This window comes from Mirounga leonina, unplaced genomic scaffold (assembly GCF_011800145.1).
Source record: "Mirounga leonina isolate KUSES-001 unplaced genomic scaffold, KU_Mleo_1.0 Mir_169, whole genome shotgun sequence".
In the NCBI taxonomy this organism is placed as follows: Eukaryota; Metazoa; Chordata; class Mammalia; order Carnivora; family Phocidae; genus Mirounga; species Mirounga leonina.
The window spans coordinates 2,020,020-2,036,879 of NW_023270431.1; the positions used below are offsets into that span (position 1 = coordinate 2,020,020).

Below are 16,860 nucleotides of genomic sequence, written 5' to 3' on the forward strand. Positions count from 1 at the left end.
TGTGGAACTGAAGTTCTCTAGTTCTACAGAAGCAAGCTGCCCAGCTCTCCCTTGTTCTCATTGATGACTAGGCATCCAGAGTATACCAGCTCCCTGTTAATACCTGTGTTAGATACCAGTCCCCCAGGGAGCCCACTGAAAAGCCAGAGTCCTGGACACTCTACTCTCTTCCTGCCCTCTTGAGGGAGTAGCATCAATTTGTGTACCTTCTCTTGATCATGCTGAATTGTACTAACTATAGCAAGCCTCCTATCTTTTTCCTATCTTCTGAGCAATCCTCAGACATCCAAACTATGTTGGTTCTGTCAGTGCTCCAAATGAAGTAAGACAGAAACCACTCCTTTGGGCAGTCTTTTAATGAACTGGAATGCCAGACACACGTTCCATTCCTCTCCCTCCCTTCTAAGGGAGAATTTTCAGCTTATGCTGCTTCTGCCAATGGTGCTGAACTATGCTGGCTGCAACAAGCCACCCACTACTTTTCTTTGTTTTCAGAAGTCCCCAGGCATGCAAAGTATACTGGTTTTGTCAGTTCTTCAAGTGAGGTGAGACAGAAACCAGTTCCTCGGGCAGCTCTCCAAAAAGCCAGAACATTGGAGGGATGCTCCACTCTTCACTTTCCCCTTAAAGGAATGGTGACAGGCTGAGGTGTTCTCTCCTAGTATTGGCTTGGGAGACAGGCTGATGCAGGTAAAGTGAAATTACTCTTCTTACCTGTTTCAAAGCAGCTGTCCTCAGCCTTATTCTCACCTGGAACTTGAGACTTCTTAATTGAATTCAGAATTCTCACAAAGATATATTGGTCCATATATCATTGTTAAATCAGTGTTTTTGTGAGTAAACAAGGGTTGGGTCATCTTGTTAACATTAGTCCTATTACATATTATTTTGAAATGTTTCAGTATGTTAAATGTGTCAATATGTTAATAATTAACTTTAGTCCGATTGCGTGTGTCATCAAGAAACTATCCATCAATGAGACTCTTACTTGAAAACGTGGCTAGCCATTGGCATCAAAAGGTCAAGGACCTTCTCCTGGAAAAACAATACTTTATTACTGATTATCAGTTTCTAGCTGTGCAGTCTCACTTGATACTGTGAAAGTCTTGTTTGCATTGAAATACAGTTCATAAATAGGATATTAGGAGATAAACACTTTGGGTTCTTCATTTGGAAGCTTTAATCCCACCAATTTGGACTGACTACTCATTGTTCTGAAGCATCACTTACCCACAAGAAGATGGTTGGAGATTGAGATAATGGGGAAGACATATTTTGGAGGGAGGAATTTTACTTAAGGATGCTGTAGATAAGATTTCAGCAACATATTTCCAAACCCTCTTAAATGTGCAAATGGGACTTTTGTCATAATTTTAGTGGAAAAAAATTTGATTTTACACCCAGTAAGTATAGGAGAGAATTTTAGTTTGTTTTTTCTTCTTTCTCCTTTGCTCTGCTTCCCCTGGTAGTCTCTGTATTTATTTTCCTTCATACATATTAGTCTACTTGTTCCCATCTCTTCCTTTTGAATGTTTTTATGCATTTTATATTGTCCCTTGTAGACTGTCTTGCATGCTCACTAATTCTACTAATTAATTCTAGTTTATCTTATTTCTTCAATGACCAGTGTGTGTTCTTTTTTCCTTTATCTGGCCCTCCCTTTCTTCTCTTTGGAATAATTACTTAATGCTTACAAGGAATGCCTTGAATGCTAAATCTATAATTCAGACAGTGATTTTTAAACAGAATCCAAAGGTTACATTTGAGGCTGGCCCAGCTATGTATCAGCCATATGCCACTGAAATAATCTATTGTTTATCACTGTTTTATTGTGTTCTTATACAGTATATACTGCTTGGGTGTGATCTGGCACTGTTAGCTTATCCACTTCAAAAGTAATCAAGCCAGCTGGAGGAGTGTAATTTAGCAGAGTAGCACATGGGTTTGCAAATGCTGACATCTTGAATGTGCTCTGAGGGTGTCTCTGATGTTTTTTTCTACCCTAGTTTCACCCAAATAAACCATGAAAATGAAAACACATACCCACACTCACTCATCTATATATGCACAAGAATCTTTGTATTGTTCAGGTTTCACCGAAATATCAAGAAAATGAAAACAATAGTATGTGAATTCCTTTAAATCAAAGCAAGTCTGTGTCATTTACAAATATTTAAGTATGGTGTAGTATCTAACTAATGTCTTGATGTTTATTTCCAGTATACTTTTCCATATTTTTTTCATTTTATTATCAAATATTTTAATTATTCAGTTCCCTCCTTTCTTTCCTTTTTCCCTTTCTTCCCTTCCTTTCTTCCTTCCATCTTCTCTTCTCTTCTACAACTACTTATGGAGCATTACCTATGAGCCAGAGAGTTCATTGATGAATAAAATTGTCATGGAGATATTTATAATATATACAAACACACAAATAACGAAAAAGATATGATTTTCAATAGTGGTAAGTTTTATAAAGAAAAGTCATAATTATATAATAGAGATAGATGGATGAGGGTGGGGTGACTATTTTCCAATAGAATGCCAAGTAAGACATCTCCAAGGAAGTGGCATTTGAGTTGCCACTTAATGACAAGAAATAGCCAACCACAGGAGGACCTGGGCTCACTGTTCTAAACTGATAGATAGCAAATTTGAGCTTTTCAGAATTTAGGGAATATAAAGCAGGCCAGGAACAGTGAATGAGGGGGACAGTGGAAAGATCAGAGAGGTAAGCAAGGTTCTTTTTTTTTTTTTAAAGATTTTATTTATTTGACAGAGAGAGACACAGTGAGAGAGGGAACACAAGCAGGGGGAGTGGGAAAGGGAGAAGCAGGCTTCCCGCGGAGTAGGGGGCCCAATGCAGGGCTCGATCCCAGGACCCTGGGATCATGACCTGAGCCGAAGGCAGGCGCTTAACGACTGAGCCACCCAGGCGCCCCAGTAAGCAGGGTTCTGTTCATGACAGCTGATGAAGGTTTAAGGAATAGGTTAGATTTTATTCCAGTTGTAACAAGAAACTTTTGGAGAGCTTTAAGCAAGGATGTGATACGGTTTGATTTATGTTTTTAAAAGATCACTATGGCTTCCACATAGCAAGTAAGGGAGGTAAAGAATGAAAACAAGAACTAGGAAACTCAAGCACAAATATATTAAAATGTTTGTCCTAGAATACAAAGAGAACCATAGAACTAGAACCCTTGTCTGCTGACTCAAAGTACAATCCTTTTTATTATTTTATTAAATCAAAGGTATACCTATGAGTCATCATTTTTATTTATTTTTCTATCATTTTGTCCTCCAGACACAATCTTCCTTCCTATCTTCTCAGGTTATCCTAGGAATTATTCAATTATCTTTTAATTTATTCTTCTAATGGCTCTACTTTGCTATGTTATAGAAGTATGTTTTACTGTTTTTACTAAGGTATCCCCTTTAGTGAGGATATGCTTAGTGCATATGCTATATGTTTAATTAATGTAAAAATATGATTCTAGGATAAAACTGAACAGATTAATACCTTCCCTGTTGAGAGAACACACTGGGAAATAGGATAGTTGTGGAAGAAAACTAATTTTTAGTGCTTACGAATGCTTTTCATAAATGGTTTCTACTGGTTCTATTTAATTTTCCAGGGGAAAAATTATTACTTTTGTAAAATAACTCTTGTCTAGAGAAATTTGGGTGTATGAATGAGATAATTCATGCACAGTTTAAAAAGGTCAAAGTTTTAGATGAAGAATGGTTACTATGTAGCCATCTTAATGTAAAGTTGAACAAGATAAAACTGTTGTAAATCTCATTTATTATTTTTTCCATTAGTTTGTTTATTCATTAATTTCTTCATTCAGCAAATCTTTATGGAGTAATTTGTATCTTAAGGGATGGATGTTCTCACATATCTTTGACTTCTGAAGTGCTAATCTTTCTTGGTTTGTCCATTTCTTATTCCTTGGGTTAATATACTTCCCAGACTTCTTTATGTGTTCTAGCAATTTAGTTATGGTGTCCTTGCATATTTCTCCGAGATTGAGCATTTCAATTGCTTTATTAATTGCTTCCTATGCTTCCCTGGCTCCTTAATCGCCACACTCTTCTTCCTTAGTTGCAGCCACTTTATCTTGCTTGCACATTCTAACTTACCCCATTCTCTGGAACTTGACCTGTCCTGTTTGCTGGTATTTAAGGAATTTTTCCTGGGTAATTTGCAAGATACAGCATCAAAAGTCAACCTTACTGCTAATCGTATTTGTGGTTTCTTTGCTTCTGATTTCTAATGATTTTGCATTTTCTTTTTCCACTGACCAGTTCTCTACTTGAAATCCTGCTTTTCTCCCAAGTAAGAACATTTTATTAGGCCTTGAACCATAATTCTGTATCTGGGCCAGACTTCTCTGTCTAGTCTCTGTACATAGCTTACGTTGGACACTTCTGTGTCAGTTTGCTTCACCTCGTAAGATAAGACCTTAGGTGGTGGGACATTACCTCCTGCCTACATTAACCAAGAGAGATTCTAAGGTCTTTTCAGACAGCCTCTCCTCCTCAAAGGAACTCACTACAATCTATTTTCCCAGTCCCCCACAATACATATACTGACATCTCTAAGGTCACAAATAGCTTTCTGTTTGGTATAGCCAGTGGGCATTCAATAGAGGTTGCCATCTGTTTTGATCCTTGGTACACTTATCTTCTTTAACCCAGGTTTTTTGCTGGTTCTCACATCTCTTCTCTGCTTCCTTCATGGTTTCTTCCTCATGACTCATCCTTTAAATGTTAGTTTTTCTCAGTGTTCTTTCCTTGATCATTTGTCATTTTAAAAACTCAGTGGGCAATCTTGTCCACTCTTATTTCAATAGCCATATCCCCCAGGCTTAATCCTATGCTCTGGACTCATATATCCAACTTTCTGTCAACCATTCATCATTACCTCGATCCTAATATCTTGAAATCTGAATATGTCATCTTCTCTCAAAATTGTTCCTCTTCCTAAACTTTCTGTTTAATCATCTTTCTTTTCCGCAGTTCCATATCTATCCAGCCATAAATTCTGATAATTTTAATGCCTAAGTACTTCTTGACATTTTCTGCTCCTTCCCCTTTTTGTCTCCACTACCTCAATTCTGGCTAGACAATCACAAGAATGTCCTTATTGATCTAGCTGCCTCTAGTTTTGTCATCTTCAAGTCCATCCTCTATAGAACTGCCAGAGAGATCTATTGCAGATGTCAATAACACTAACTCATGCTGCTACAGAACCTTTTTACAACTTCCCATTATCTACAGACTAAATTTCACACTCCTCCGACAGTATATACAATCATTCATGATCTTACTTATCCAGTTTCATCTCTTACCATCCACTGCCTAGAACTCTGGCTTATAACACTGAACTGCTTGTAGTTTTTTGCAAGTTTTGCATATCGGTACCTCTTGGTCCTGTAATCCCATTTACCTTCTTCTGCCTGGCTGTTCTCCCCCTCTTACCACCCCTCATTACCAGTCATTTACAGTTCATCTTCTTCAGCTTAATATTATTTTCTCTATTTCTTCTAGAATGACTACTCTAACACTGGTATTCCTGTCTGAATTTCCTCTGCCATGGTGAGTTGGATGTCCTTCAGCTATGCCCCAAGGTACTTTATATATATGTCATATATATATGACTATATGTATATTGTCTTAATTATCTGTTTATGTGTCATAACTTCTTTTGCATTTCCAATGATACTTGGACTACTACTAATCACAAATTCAGTTCAGTAAACATTTGTGGGTTATTTGATTTTCAAGGAAGTTTATTTCAGTAAGGAAGCAAGATGAATGCTGTTAGTCTCTTGGTACTTATTTTTCTCATTCTTAAGCATTTTACTAAATATTTTTGGAATAGTTATATTGGGAAATTTATTTTCTATGTGGAAGAGGCAGTTTAAAAAAACTTATGTAAAACTGAAATATTCCAAATAATATAAATGTTGTTTCTTTTTTAAGCCCATTTTCCCCCTGCTAAAAATATTCATCACAGAAAACGACTAGTCTTCTTTCTGACAATTATTTTGATTTCAAAGGAATCAAAAGGGTATACCTTTTCTTGAAAAGCTTGTTTTTATTTTTAATTATACTGTCAACTCATTGTATGATTTTGGATGACTGGCTTAATGTTCTTATTTCTTTTCTGTTAAATACTAATATCTCCTAATAATTATTACAATTAACAGGATGCCCAACATAGAAATTCTGCTATTAAAGCTATTTTTTAGTAGTATAGCATGATTAATATATACAATGTCCATGTAACCCCTTAATTTTTTAATGTGATGCTATTTATTTATTAAATACTATTTGCTAGGCACTGCTGTCAGATGCTTTATGTATAACACATTTAATCTCATGTTAGCCGGTGAAGTATTATTAGCTTCATTTTACAAATGAACTAACTCAGATATGCAGTCATCAAGTTACTTGGTCAAACATACCTCTTTTGAACTGAATTGTGTCTCCCACCCCTAAAATAAAATATAAAAATATCTCACTCCTTGCTTCTTCTGTATGGTATGTATATAAGCAAGTATATACTTTATTAAAATTTTGTAGTTCTGTGTATTACTTAAAGAAACCCTTTGCCCCTGCTTACCTCCAGCATTCTGAATTCACAAACTCAATGCTACTTTATTATAGTTTTTAAAAATTCTAGAGCACTGTAAAAAGAGAATATGAAAGCAAAAAATAAAAACAGAATAATATAAAGAAATAGGGAAGGAAATGAAAATAGGTTGGAGAGAGAATGGGGTGTGGGTGTGGTATGTGTAAGAGTAATCATTAAGAATCTCACTCTAAAATTACACGATTCAGTGTAATATGTACAGGTGATTGGAAATATCACATATCTTGCATTTGCCAGGAAAATTCAATATGGATGTGGAGTCCGTTTTTCTTTCTTCCTTTTCCTCCCAGTAGATGCATATATCTGTAGAGCTTATATTGGAAGAGAAAGAAAAAGGGAGAGAGAAAAATTCATCCACATTTTAATATTCTTTGTTTCTAAGTATTCTAATGATGACTCTTATAATTAAGTAAAAAAAAAAAATCAAGAGATCATCTAACCATTTCATAGCTCAGTTATAGAAATGGGTTTCCTTCCTAAATTAATTCACTAGAGAGAACACATTCAAGAAAAGCATAATGAAAAAAAAAAAAAAAAAGAAAAGCATAATGTATCAAATCTCTTCACAACAACCTCAGGTTAACTGCATGGTTTTGAGCTTTTTGGAAACTTGTCAAAATAAATATATTGCTACGTATCACGTTATCAATTGGAAAAATCAACCATTAAGGAGTTGCCCCTTTGAAGTGAATTTTCAAGTAAAAACAAGTGATTAAAATAGAAAAAGTTAGAGAGAGAAATGTTGAACTTGTTTGTACTCTATTCTTCAAATTTCTTTCAGTCGTTCAGTATATTTACTTGAGTGTTTATTAGTTATTAATCACCTTTTATTCTCTATTTTGTTTACTTCATTACTTCAAATATTGGAGGTAGGATGTGCTGCTTGGATTTAAGAGGATTTAAGTATGGTATCTGGATAAAGCACTTATTAACTTACCAAATATAGCTCACTCAGTATACAGTGAAAACAGTATACCATAAAATATTTCAATCAATGAAAGTGACTTAGATTAGCAGAGGTTGGGGAAATAACACATATGGAATTATTGTATAAAAATTATATAATCAAATCAAGCATTTTTCCTATGGAATATCTGTTAAGACATAGGGATACTTTTACTATATGGAATTATTCTTTGCAATGGGAATTTGAAGGAGGTTTTAACTGGAACACAAGAAGAAAGGTAGCAGAAACTTCCAGGAAGTTGGAACTAATAAGAGTACCTTTTGTTTACAAAATGAGTTCACACTCATGTTCTCAACAACACTATGAGATAGGCAATAAGAAAGCTAAACCAGAGATTTTAATTAGGGGAGCAGCATGGGGTAACTCAGTGGTTTTTAAATTGTATTCTAGATCAGTGCTTCTCAAGTTTATTATACACACACACCACCTAGGGATCTCCTCACATGGTAGATTCTATTCAGTTAGCCTGGCTTGGGGCCTGAGATCTTCACTGCTGCTATGCTCCCAGGGGATGCTGATGACCACTTTGAGGAGCGGCTTTGAAGGTTCTAGGACTGAGTTGTTTGTGCTCTGGGGCTGGGAAGGAAGAGGTCCAATGGGGGATCCTTAAGACTCTGGCATCACTTTGATTTGATCATATATTGAATTTGCACATTGGATTTTATTTGAACAACATTTTTGCTACTAATTTTTTTTTTTCTTATCCTTTGGTTTCAAAGTACTGTGGGAAGAAACTAAGTTTCCATCAAGACTCCAGCAGTATGTATCTTGAGTCTCACAGGATGTGTTTAGTCTTCGGTAAAGTAAATGAAATCAAAGACAAAAATCTCCAGGATAACTGCCAATACTATAAATTTGATATTGTTTTTACTTTAAAACTGCTAGTAAGTGGTAGCTTCAGAGGTTGGACCCAGATCTTCCAGGTTCTGGGTTCTTAACATACCACATGTTTATTCAGATATTTCTGGAGGTCAGAAAACGAATATGGCCTTTTTGTTCATGGTGAGTAATGGAAGAATCATTGGCTTTGCCAGAGGATTCCATTAAAAAAATTAGAGAGTAATAGCACATATTGGAAATGAGAGTATGATGAGAGAGGAGAAAGAACTTGCTCTTTATAGGTGATTCTTGAGTATCTTGGAAAATTCAGGGTCAATGAATCAGAATTTTAAACTAGAAGGGATCTGGAAGATTTTCTACTTTGAACATATTGTTGCATTCACAGAAGTTAAGTAACTTGTCCCAAGGTCACTCAGGTAGATAGTTTGGATTAGGCTTTGGATCTCCTGATACGTGAATATTTCTGTACATATTTTAGTCCTATAACAAACCTCCTACTAGTACTGGTGATGTGAAGCCATTGTGGAAGGTTTCCTACATTTGGTTTCTTCATCATCCCCTCCCAGCTCCAACTCTCCTGCTAGTCCTATTATTTGATAAAGATGATATAAATAGAAGCAAAGCAGCAGATACTGGCACCAACAGAAGCCAAATAATACACAATGGGAAACTGAACATTGACCAGATTACAGAAGCCCTATTTCTTCTTCACAGTAGAAATCACTATCATCATGCATGCTTCGGATTCTCGGGGGTTGGTGCATTCTGGTGCAAGCACTCCTCTCTGGGATACTGGGTAAAGGGTAGAATTTTAGGATAAGGTGATGTGAAGCCATAGTTAAAATAAGAGATGGCACTGAAGGAGACTTCATGAATGCAATCAAATTTTTTTTTCAAATCCAGTAATAATACTACTTTAGCGGGGCGCCTGGGTGGCTCAGTCGTTAAGCGTCTGCCTTCGGCTCAGGTCATGATCCCAGAGTCCTGGGATCGAGCCCACATCAGGCTCCCTGCTTGGCGGGAAGCCTGCTTCTCCCTCTCCCACTCCCCCTGCTTGTGTTCCCTCTCTCGCTGTGTCTCTCTCTGTCAAATAAATAAATAAAATCTTTAAAAAAAAATAATCCTAATGTAGCAAAGTAGTCAGTATTTATTGAGAACATAGTACATAGTAGACTGTTCTAAGTGTTTTATACATCTTTTATCTTTTATTTCTCACGTGCATGGAATTTCACGTATGTGTGTTGCTAGAGTGATAGCGAAAAGAGATGAAAAAGACAGCCCACAAATAAGCTTCTACCAGATTGATTTTTTTTGTTGAATTTGCAGTTGTTTGACTTAATGCTTCACACCGTCTGGTTTCTTGGGCATCCTATGGACACACATCTTAGCCAGGTCACTTTAGACCTCTCACTTTTTATTTCGTCTTGTAACGTAGAGCCTGCAAATGATTCCGAGGCCTTTTTTCTCTTTAAGACACACAGAATCATTTAAAATATTCAGTATTTTGCTTCAGTTCTTTTTCCATCCCACTTCAAGAACGAGTATAAACTAGGAAATCTTCATGGAGCACTGGGTGTTATGCACAAACAGTGAATCATGGAACACTACATCAAAAACTAATGATCTAATGTATGGTGATTAACATAACAATAAAAAAGTAAAAAAAAAAAAGGCAAAACACCCCAAAAAACAAAAAACTAGGAAATCTTATTTTAGCTTACTAATTCTCAATTCAGTCCTTTTGACATTAATGGTTGAAATGGTCCAGATTTTGTTGTTATTGCCATTCCATTTTTAATTAAGTTTTTTAATTCTAGTGTAGTTAACATACAGTGTTATTTTAGGCTCAGGTGTACAACAGTAGTGTGGAAGCGGTAGTGATTCAGCAACTCTGTATATTGCTCCGTATGAAGGTTCCTCAGAAAGTTCAAAATAGGGGCGCCTGGGTGGCTCAGTTGGTTAAGAGTTGACTCTTGGTTTTGGCTCAGGTCCTGATGTCAGGGTCGTGGGATTGAGCTCCGCGTCCAGCTCCATGCTCAGCACAGAGTCTGCTTGTCCCTCTTCCTTTCCTCTTCCCCTGCTCTCTTTCTGTCTCTCAAATAAATAAATAAAATCTTAAAAAAAAGAAAAAAAGGAAGTTAAAAATAAAACTGCCCTATGATCCGGTAATCACTCTACTGGGTATTTATCCCCCCAAATACAAAAAAACTAATTCAGAGGGCTACATGCACCCCTATGTTTATTGCAGCATCATTTACAATAGCCAAATTATGTAAGCAGCCCAAGAGTCCATCGACAGATGAATGGCTAAAGAAGATATGGTATACATATTGTCATTCCATTTTAATTTTTTTATAGGAGCACCAAGTGTTACTTTAAGGTATCAAAATAATTGCTTTTTCAGATATACTCTTTTAAGTTCTCTCCCTCCCTTTTTTAATCTGAGTATAGTTGACCTACAATATTCCATTAGGTTCAGGTATACAAACAAGTGATTTGACAAAGTTTATACATTATGCTATGTTCACAAGTATAGTTACCATCTGTTCCGTTACATCACTATTAGATTATTGACTCTATTTCTTATACTCTGCTTTTATTTCCATAATTTACTCATTCCACAACTGGAGGCCTATATCTCCCTCTCCCCTTCACCCATTTTGCCAGGTCCTCCCACACCCTCCCTCTGGCAACTATCAATTTGTTCTCTATATTTATAGTTCTGATTTTGCTTGTTTATTTTTTAAAGATTCCATTTATGAGTGGAATCATATAGTATGTGTCTCTCGCAGTCTGACTTATTTCTCTTAGCATGACACCCTCTAGGTCCATCTATATTGTCTCCAATGGCATGATCTCATCCTTTTTATGGCTGTGTAATATTCCTGTGTGTGTGTGTTGTGTGCATACAACATTTTCCTTATCCATTTGTCTATTGATAGACACTCAGGTTACTTGTCTTGGTTATCATAAATAATGCTGCAATAAACATAGGGGTGCATATATCTTTTCGAGTTAGTGTTCTTGAGTAAATACTCAATAGTGCAATTATTGGATCATATGATATTTCTATTTTTAATTTTTTGAGGAACCTCCCAACTGTTTTCCACAGTGGCTATACCAATTTACATTCCTCCCAACAGTGCATGAGCGTTCCCCTTTCTCCACATCCTCGCCAACACTTGCTGTTTCTTGTCTTCTTGATTTTAACCATTCTAACAGGTGTGAAGTAATATCTCATTGTGGTTCTGATTTGCATTTCCCTGATGATGAGTTATGTTGAGCATCTTTTCATGTGTCTGTTGGCCATATGTATGTCTTTTTTGGAGAAATGTCTATTCAGGTCCTCTGCCCATTTTTTAATTGGATTGTTTTGTTTTGTTTTTTGCTATTAAATTGTATGAGTTCTTTATATATTCTGAATCTTAACCCCTTATCAGATGTATTATTTGAAAAGCAAACTCATGACCCTGCGATCGAGTCACATGCTCTACCACCTGAGCCAGTCAGGCATCCTCAGTAGGTTGTCCTTTTGTTTTCTTAATGGTTTCTTTTGTTGTGCAAAAGCTTTTTACTTTGGTGTAGTCCCAATAGTTTATTTTTGCTTTTGTTTCCTTTTCCTTAGAAGACATATCTAGAAAAATGTTGCTATGGCTGGTATCAGAGCAATTACTGCCTCATCTAGGATTTTTATGGTTACACGTCTCGCGTTTAGATCTTTAATGCTTTGAGTTTATTTTTGTGTAGGGTGTTAGAAAGTAGTCCAGTTTCATTATTTTGCATGTAGCTGTCCAGTTTTCCCAGCACCACTGATTTAAAGATTGTCTCTTCCTTATTGTATATTCTTGCCTCCTTTGTCATAGATTAATTGACCATATAAATATGGGTTTATTTCTGGTGTCTCTATTCTGTTCTTAATAAATAGAATTAAGTTCTCTTTCTAATCCATTGTTGATCTATCAGCTACAGATGTTAAACCCCAAATATCTACTGATGTGTCCTCTGAAGGAAAGAGTTCTATGAAGTTGATAACCACTGTGTAAAGTCCATTACTAACCTGTCAATATGCCTATGTGCTCTCTATGTCTAATATCCTGGGTATTAGAGAATCCCAGTCTTCCTTCCATCAAAGTCATTCTGTATAGAGATTACCTGTGCCAAGGACTGGGCATTCAGTACTGAATACAACAGATGATCCTGCCCTCATGGAGATGACGTTTGAGTGGGAGGATAGGCATTTATGATTTTATGGACATGGATCTCATTCTTCTTAATCCTCTCCCTACTTCATCTTCCTCTTTGATAATAAGATCATTTATCTTCTCCAGGAAAGATTTCTCAAAGACCCCAGAAATATTATTGGTAGGACTCATCTGGAATATATACATTTATAATTTTGTATTGTCATCTACTTTTTTATGTACAAATGCCTTTTCTCCCTAGCTAGATCTCATAGTGTTTCTACTCACTAAACTGACACCAGATGTGTGCTTTTTTCTTCTATCCAACAACCAATTCTCCAGTTTTCTGTATACTACCTAAATATCCTACAATTCAATCCAATTCTGCCACTAACTACTCAGAGTTGGCACTTACCTCACAGATCAATTTCAGATGCCAGTGGTAAGTCTCAGGTTTCCATCTGTACTTCTGAGCAACCAGTTATAAATTCAGGGGATTCTCAACAGTGTAGGAGGATTATCCTTTCTCTGCATCCCCACTGACATCTGTCATTTCCTGACTTGTTAATTTTAGCCATTCTCACTGGTGTGAGGTGATATCTCATTGAGGTTTTGATTTGGATTTCCCTGATGCCAAGCGATGTTGAGCACTTTTTCATGTGTCTGTGGGCCATTTGGATGTCTTCTTTGGAAAAATGTCTGTTTATGTCTTCTGTTGGTGGGAATGAAAGCTGGTGCAGCCACTCTGGAAAACAGTACGGAGGTTCCTCAAAAAGTTGAAAATAGAGCTACCTTATGACCCAGCAATTGCACTACTGGGTATTTACCCCAAAGATACAAATGTAGTGATCCGAAGGGGTACGTGCACCCCGATGTTTATAGCAGCAATGTCCACAATAGCCAAACTATGGAAGGAGCCAAGATGTCCATCGACAGATGAATGGATAAAGAAGATGTGGTATATATATACAATGGAATATTATGCAGCCGTCAAAAGGAATGATATCTTGCCATTTGCAACGATGTGGTTGGTCCTGGAGGGTATTATGCTGAGCAAAATAAGTCAATCAAAGAAAGACATGTATCATATGATCTCACTGATATGAGGAATTCTTAATCTCAGGAAACAAACAGACTGAGGGCTACTGGAGTGGTGGGGGTGGGAGGGAAGGGGTGGCTGGGTGATAGACATTGGGGAGGGTATGTGCTATGGTGAGTGCTGTGAATTGTGTAAGACTGTTGAATCACAGACCTGTACCCCTGAAACAAATAATACATTATATGTTAAAAAAAAAAAAAAGATAGTAGGAAGGGAAAAATGAAGGGGGGGGGGAATTCAGAGGGGGAGACAAACCGTGAGAGACTGTGGACTCTGAGAAACAAACTGAGGGTTCTAGAGGGGAGGGGGATGGGGGGATGGGTTAGCCTGGTGGTGGGTATTAAAGAGGGCGCGTACTGAATGGAGCACTGGGTGTTATACGCAAACAGTGAATCATGGAACACTACATCAAAAACTAATGATGTAATGTATGGTGATTAACATAAAATAATAAAATGAAAAAAATAAAATGCAATTGCTGGGGTGCATAGGTGGCTCATAGGTTAAGTGTCTGCCTTCGGCTCAGGTCATGCTCAGCAGGGAGCCTGCTTCTCCCTCTCCCTCTGCCTGCCACTCCCCCTGCTTGTGCACTCTCTCTCTCTGTCAAATAAAAAAATTAAAATTAAAATTAAAAAAAAAAAAAATTCAGGGGATTCTCACAACCCCTCCTCAGGTTTGATAATTTGCTAGAAGGGCTCACAAAATGCAGGAAAAAATACTATTATTAGTTTATTATAAAAGATAGAACTCAGTAACAGCCAAGTGAAAGAGATGTGTAGGGCAAGGTATGGGAGAAAAGGCACAAAACTTCCGTGCCCTCTCAATGTATGCGCCACCCTCCTAGCACTTTGATGTGTTCACTAACCCAGAAGCTCTTTGAACCCCATTGTTTACGGATTTTTAGAGGTTCCATTATGTAGGTATGATTGACTAAATCATTGGCCATAGATGATGAACTCAATCTCTTAAGTCCAAGGGTAGGGCTGAAAGTTTCAACTCTCTAATCACATGGTTGGTATATGTGGCAACCAGTCCCCATCCTGAAGCTGTGTAAGGGCATACCAAAAGTCACCTTCTTAGCATAAACTCAGGTTTGCTTGAAAGAAGATTTTTATTAATTACAAAAGGTACTGCTATTATCCCTATCACTAAGGGAATTCTGAAGATTTTAGAAAATCTGTGTCAGGAACTGTGGACAAAGATCAAATATATATTTCTTATCACACTAGAGTTCTATGTTTCTAAGGTCAAGGGTCACTGCACACTTTTTTTAATTAAATTTTATTTTGCAAATATTTACATTCACAAAAAAGTATAAAGTTAATGAATGCAGCCACCACGCAGCTTAACAAATGAAATATTATCTGTGTATTTGAAGTCCTCTATGTTTTCCTCTCTGATCATGGCCCACTTCTTTGCCTCTTCAGGGAGGTCAGTGGTGTTTACCTTCCACTGTACGTGAAACAAATTAACTACATATACCCCTAAGCAATATGTAATCATATTTTCTTGTATGTTTTAAGAGCTTATATAACTAATCTCATACCAATGTGTTCTTTGTTAGCTTGCCTTTTTTCCCTTAACATTTATGTTCATGAGAATTCTTCACAATGATAGGTATAGCTGTATTTTATTCCTTTTCCCTGCTATGTAGTATTTTATTGTTTGAACATACTGCAATTTATTCATTATTTGTGGATATTTTGTTTTTTTCTAATTTTCTATTCTTCTAAGTCTTTATACCCCATAATTTATTATGGATGAAAGGTAAACAGTAAATACACTATATGATTTTCATTCCAAATTATATTATTATTATATTAACTGCTTGTATGGAAACCAGTTCATCTCAGTTGACTGTGCTTTTTTCAGTTTCAATATATCTTTCACAGTGAGGTGTTATAATCCCAAACTCAGCAACTTTCCCCTGTATTTTCCAGTAGTCAAATTCCAAACTGAGATTACAAACAGAAAGGATGAGAGCTAGTGTTGAGGTAAATTTTTCAGAGCATTATAGTAAATCTAAAAAGAATTTGATTAGGAATTTAATGATAGTACTTAACTTGGGGTGAAACATGGCTACTGAATGCCCTTTCTCAGTACACAAACACTACTATTTTGCAGTCTCTCTGCATTACCTTCTAGACAGGACTTAACTTGTATTTATATTTGAGTTATTTATAAATGAATCACAACTTTCATGGCTCATTTTCTAAAAGGAAAATTTGCAGAATTGCTTTAAATACAGCAGTTGGCTGTTCGCTGTTATTACTCAGTGTTCTAGAAAACAGACTCCCCCTGGATGCTGAAGGGCAAGGAAGACTTGTTGCCATTCCACTGTGCTGTATAGAGGTATATGTTTTGCTTTTCTGGCATGGTTTGATTTAACCTACTGGGCAATCCACCCAATTGGCTTAGACCTTTAGAGTCTCAATATTGAGTACAGACTATGTGGAAAATACAAAACTGCCAATAAAAAAAGAATAGCTCCATCAATGACTAGTTTCCTCTTTTCCCTATATTTCTAAGTTGTGCTGCAAATCAAATAGACAAACATAGAAATTCAAATGCCTGTGTGATTTTTTGTTGTTTGGCATTTATCTCAGCAAATGAGGAGATGATGTCATATCACAAGAGAGGTGTGATGATAAGTGCGAGGACAAGTCATCCCTTAACAAGGGAAGATTAATGTGCTGTTCTAAAATGGAACTATTATATGTGCTGTTTACTCAAAAGGAGTATGAAAAGTGAACAAATGGAGCTGTCAGACAAAGTGCTGATGACATACAAAATATTGAAATAAACAGCTGATGATGCATGAAGCATTGAAAAACACGTTGATACCCCTGTTGGCTCCACTGCTCATTTATTTCCATGTGATTGTCCTCTTCTGAATGTGTTACAGCTTTTGCTCTGTTAATAGTCTTCCAGATTGGGTCTTCAGGGTGACAAGGAGTCAAGGAGTTGGGCAATTTTCCACTGACTATAAATTAATAGAGTTAAGAAAAAAATAAGTTTTCATGGTTTATAAGGAATTGTTTTTGACTGAAAATTAATTAAATCAGTCATCATGATTATGGAAGTGACTGGCTGGCTACTCAGAAATCTGTTCCTT

The 16,860-nt window shown here is 36.5% G+C and overlaps 1 protein-coding gene across 1 annotated transcript in view; it reads left to right on the forward strand.

The window, feature by feature from the left end:
• SAMSN1 (SAM domain, SH3 domain and nuclear localization signals 1) overlaps positions 1 to 16,860 on the forward strand; it is a 248,619-nt gene that overhangs the window by 34,875 nt on the left and 196,884 nt on the right. Inside the window, exon 2 of the mRNA XM_035015130.1 lies at positions 5,551 to 5,598. Coding sequence (XP_034871021.1) covers positions 5,596 to 5,598 — 3 coding nt within the window. The 5' untranslated portion in view covers positions 5,551 to 5,595. The remainder of the gene's footprint in view (positions 1 to 5,550; positions 5,599 to 16,860) is intronic.